Genomic DNA, 5,348 nt, shown 5'->3' with positions numbered 1-5,348 from the left:
TCACTGGCCGACAGGATCCATTTGACCCTGCGCCGGAGCTTTCACCACTTGTGCCCGTTCCTACTTTATTAATCAGCAATAAGCTGCTTTAGCCACTTGCTAACGCAACCTACACACCCAACCAGGACTCGTCCTTGGACGCGCACGCTGGATTCCAAATCAGTGCACACGTCGCCCTTGGACTCGTCCCAGCACTCAAGCAGTGTACACTGGATTCCCCGTCAATGCACACCACCACCAACAAGCTCCACGACGGGCTGGATTTCCCGTCAGCACATGCCGCCTCGCCTTAACGCTTGCGACCTCTCGATCGCGCACCGCCCGCTTCCGCAGGCCACACACTTGCTCAGTACCGAGCAGATTCGTTTACTCTCCACCGAGTAGAGCCACTTGCTCTCTACTGCACCGATTCCTTTATTCTCCACTGAGTAGAGCCACTTGCTCTCTTCTGCGCATACCGTATTCTTTTGTGAGCGACCAAGACCGACTCTCACCTGGATCACTGGATCCCCCCGTGATGCGCAGGCACGCACTGCACTTCAATACCACGGTCTTCGTTTGGACATCCTCCAGCGCCATGCGCTGCCTTACAGAGACCGACGTCTCCGTACGCGGTGATCTTCTGGCACGCCACGTGCCACTTCTGTCGCGCTCTATCATCATCATCTGTAACCCGCTGTGCTGTGGTCTACACCACGGCACGGTCCGCTACATCGCTAATACATGTAGGACAAAAATGAAATAGTGTCATGTTATTAGATACACTTTTGAAGCTGCCACTACTTTACGTTCTTGAAGACGTAGTAGGACATTAGGCATCCTTAGGATAGATGAAAGGCACATTTTTGCCTCCGTGGCCACACAAGCAGCGTTGTCACAAGAGTGCAGCAAATTTTTGGTCTTTTAATTTTGTCCTAAGACCAATTCGTCTGGGTCGCTTTTTTCATTTCATTTCAAGCTTAGCACAAATTATAAAACGGTATTTACAGCGTAAGTCGCAGACGATCTTGCTCATTTGTCCTGTAAAAAGACTATGTATGCCTAACGAATTAGGAACCGCTTGCTGACACTTCTTAAATAACTTTTAATTAAAGTATTTTCAGCCTGCTCATGTACAATATCTTAACAATACAATACCGTTCCCTATTTTATTGACAAAAAGGAATACAAAACAGCAAGCATGCGCTTTCATCTGCCATATTTCGATCTGCCAGCGCAGTTTGTGGGAGATATCTGGCTTAGACTGTCCGTCCCACTGCCGTTTAATTCGCATCGGCGTGTATCGTTTGAAAAAAGTACCCCCCCCCGGATCAAAACAGCAAAAGAAAAGTCTGGTTAAACTAGTATAAATGTTAGCATTGTTAGACTGCACCACATCACACTGCATGTTGAGCCTTGCCACGCTATCACTTCGCACTCAATTAAGTGGCACAAAACATAGCCTGTCGGTGTACCCTCATCAGATTAACATTTCGCGCTATTTGAGCCCGTGACGCTTTGCCTCACGAGCCTGGAGCTCTACGATCTTCACTTATTCGGGTTTCGTGACGACCATCTCCTTAACTTTTTCCACGGCCTTCGAGGGCTTGATTTTCTCCGCCACACTCTTTAGCTTATCCATGAAGCCTCCGGTTCTCTCTTTCATAATCTCATCTTCATCGTTTCCGACACGACGCAGTAAACGCTGGCCATGCACGTGGGCTGGAATGCTCATGTCAACACCATTATCATTGATAGCATTGATCGCAACCGCAGAAAGCGCATCGCCAGTGGCGTGGAAAGTGGCCACGATGAGCACTGCGAGCATGCATGTGAGACGCATTCTTGTTTTTGATTTGGGCTTGAGAGGCTGTAAGCAGATTGCAGAATGAGATGCTTGGGGAAGACAAAAAAAGGGAGCCTGGAAGAAAGTGTACCGATATGGAAGCCAGGGTCCTAGCCCAGGGCATCTCAGTCAGATAGATACTGTACATATCGTCTCTAGAGTATGTATTTACCCGGTAACAGCATTTCATGTACCCTACATATTCGCACAGATCTGAACACCTTAGCCAAAGATAACCATGATAAGCCCGCTGGCAATCATACATGTACGTGTTCAGATTTTGCGTATGAGCTGTATCTCAGTCGAATGACTTGATTTTTGTTGTTGTTGTTAACGGTAAATGCCGAAGTGAGTAGATTAAAATCAATTAAATTTGCCCTCTAAACTTCTACTCTAGCGTTGTCCTCCTTGTTGTCCTTTTGTCAAGCGCTCCTGGCCATCCACCAGATTAACCGGTTTGGGAACGGTCCATCCTGGAACGTTCCGCCGGTAATTGAACCGTGCAGAGTCGGTGTGAATTAACACTCCCACTCACCGCTACTGCACGGCGTTCGTCTTTGTTAAGGATCGCTACTCAGCGGCGTTACTCTTCTTGATCCCGCTTGCCTCGCGAAGGAACGCTAGCGACTCCGTTCCAAGCGCCTTCGTCAGCATGTCCGCAAGTTGACGCTTCGTGTCGACGTAGTCCACCTTGATCGTAGAGCATTCCACATTCTCCCGAATGAAGTGATGTCGGATTTCCATGTGCTTGGTCCTAGCGTGATACCCAGCGTTACTTGCAAGTGCGATAGCACCTTGATTGTCCTCCCAGACCTGCGTCGCTCCCACTTGCTCGTGACCCATGTCCTTGAGAATAGCACGTGTCCATAGTACCTCTTGCGTACACAGACTCAGAGCCATGTACTCTGCTTCCGCTGAGCTGAGTGCAACCGTTCTCTGGTACTTGGACTTGAACACAACCGGAGCGTTCACAATCATGACCATGACACCTGATACGGAACGCCTGTCGTCAATGTTGCTTCCCCAGTCGGCGTCCGTGAACGCCTCTGCCTTGACACCTTGCGTTCCACTTTGGTAGACGATACCGTGCTGCCGAGTTGTCTTTAAGTACTGCAGGACCCGTATCGCTGCCTTCCAGTGTTTGCGTTCCAGGATTTTCCAGGAAGCGTGACAACTGCGTTACAACGTACGCAATGTCCGGTCGAGTGCATGTTGTGATGTACATCAGGCATCCGATCAAGGAACGGTACGGTCGTGACTGCATTTCACGTCGTTCCTTCTCCGTGGCTGGCGACATCATCTTCGACAGCTTCATGTTGGATGCGCATGGGTTATCCAACATCTTGGCGCTCCGTTTATTGAAGCGCTCTACAATGTCGTCAATGTACCGAGTTTGCTTGATCATCAGCGTTCCAGCTGCCTTATCATGATCAATCTCCATCCCCAGGATGAACTTTGCCTCGCCAAGCTCTTTCATCTTGAAGGCACTCTTCAGAGCGCCCTTTACTTCGCGAATCTCTTCGCGTGTCTTCGCCGCAATGATCATGTCGTCCACATACAGGCACACGTACACGAATGCGTCCCTGGAACGCTTGACGTAGACACACTGGTCGGCTCCACAACTCTTGAAACCGTTCCGCAGGAACACACGATGGATAGTCTTGTTCCATGCACTTGCAGCTTGCTTCAAACCATATATGGCCTTTAGCAGCTTGCACTTCATGCCTTCAGCGTTCTCGAGACCAAGTGAAACGTCCATGTAGACCAAACCACCAAACCACTGTTTAGGAACGCTGTGTCAGCATCCAGTTGCTCCATAATGTACTCGCATGCCACACACACAGCGAGTACAACTCGAATCGAGTTCATGTTTGCAACAGGAGAATACGTCTCAAAAAAATCGATTCCAAACTTCTGCTTGAACCCTTGAGCTACTAGGCGTGCCTTGTAGCGGATAACACGACCGTTCTCGTCACGCTTCTTAATGAACACCCAGCGACATCCAATGGAACGCGTAGCCGTTCCACATGGATCCAACGTCCACGTTCCGTTCTGGGAATGAGAGTGTAACTCAGCCTTCGTAGCCCGCCGCCATTCAGCTGCTTCATCACTGGCGATAGCTTCTGCGTACGTGTTCGGCGTATCCGGGACGCCTCCGATGCTGGCCGCGTATGCCAACACTGCCTCTGCGAGTAAACAGTCTTCATCGATCCTAGGACGCTTAGGAGACGGCGGTCCATCACTACCTCTTTCGGACTGGCGTTCCACATCGTCATCGTAGCCGTTCCCAAGCAGAAAAACCGGTTCCCGAGGTCGGGTTGAGCGTTTCGTTTCAGGATGGAAGATTATCCGGTCCTCTTGGAACGCAGGAGGTTGTGAGCGGTACGTTGCCAGCTCCAGTCCGCTCGAACGGCGTTCCTCCGGTGCGGGTAGCTGTGGTAGTCCGGCGTTCCGTTCCGGTTCAACATCGTCCATCTCAATGTCTTGAGCAGGTTCTTTCGCTTCTTCCATCGGTTCATCTTGAACAGACTGTCGCTCCACTTCTGGAGCTGGAACCACAGTATCGTCATTGTTCCTTGTCACATCGATGATCGTTCCAGAAGCTGGCGACGGCGTGTCATAGATACCGCCCACCTCACACTCGTCCAGCTTTACCGATCGTGACACCTTGACCTTGGATGCATCCAAGTCGTAGACACGATACCCTTTTACGTTCTCTGCGTATCCGAGGAACGTGCACCTGAAGCTCTTGGGTTCCAATTTCGTCTCTTCACGTCATCCACGTCGAGCGTACCCTTGTGATCCAAGCACGCGTAGCTGTACCATCCGTGGCTTAACTTGGAACGCCAGCTCATATGGCGTGACATCCGAGTTGGATGTGTTCGTGGAACGGTTGATAAAGTACACTGCAGTACTAACCGCTTCAGCCCAGCCATCCGTCGACATAGACTTGTAGTGTAGCATGCTTCGTGACTTCTCCATGATGGTACGGTTCATGCGTTCCGCAACACCGTTCTGCTGAGGGCTGTATGGAGCGCTGCGTTGATGCACGATGCCATTCCGCTGACAGAGTTCCAATACCGTCTTGTTTATCAACTCCGTTCCATTATCGGAACGCAAGCACTTCAATCGTACCCCCCACTGATTTTTTATCCAGCGCCTTGAACTCCTTCAGCTTGCTGCCCCGCCTCACTCTTGCTCTTCATGAAGACTGTCACGACATACCTTGAGTAGCCGTCTACAAAGGTCAGCACGTACTTGGCACCCCCTTTGAGAGCGTTCTCATTGGCCTCATAACCCCCGTGTGTACTAGTCCAACACACGCGTTGTCTTCGTCAGTGATCGTGACGGGAACGCCGTCACGGTCTGCTTTCCTCTCATGCATCCACCGCCACAAAGTCTCGCACGTCCTTATTCCTGGCGCCATACCCGTCGTGGAGCGCTGGGTCTTCGTAAGTGCGTCCGGCTGGGGTGACCCATGCGAGCGTGCCAGAGCCTCCCTCGCTGTCAGGTCCGGTGTATT

General features: G+C 50.9%; 2 protein-coding genes across 2 annotated transcripts; both read right to left on the bottom strand.

Moving 5' to 3' along the window:
• Positions 1–666, bottom strand: PITG_13937 (uncharacterized protein; the record flags this gene model as incomplete). Its single annotated transcript, XM_002899554.1, has 4 exons — positions 1–60; positions 114–209; positions 354–448; positions 495–666. The coding sequence occupies 4 exons, from the start codon at positions 664–666 to the stop codon at positions 1–3; spliced, it is 423 nt and encodes a 140-aa protein (XP_002899600.1).
• An 865-nt stretch (positions 667–1,531) lies between these two features.
• Positions 1,532–1,822, bottom strand: PITG_13936 (avr2 family secreted RxLR effector peptide protein, putative; the record flags this gene model as incomplete). The annotated part of the gene is made up of 1 exon (XM_002899553.1): positions 1,532–1,822. One exon carries the CDS (start codon positions 1,820–1,822, stop codon positions 1,532–1,534), a length of 291 nt encoding a protein of 96 aa, XP_002899599.1.
• Positions 1,823–5,348: the final 3,526 nt, after the last annotated feature.

This window comes from Phytophthora infestans, genomic scaffold, assembly GCF_000142945.1.
Source record: "Phytophthora infestans T30-4 supercont1.30 genomic scaffold, whole genome shotgun sequence".
Taxonomy (NCBI): domain Eukaryota; phylum Oomycota; class Peronosporomycetes; order Peronosporales; family Peronosporaceae; genus Phytophthora; species Phytophthora infestans.
This window is presented reverse-complemented; position numbering and strand designations above follow the sequence as displayed.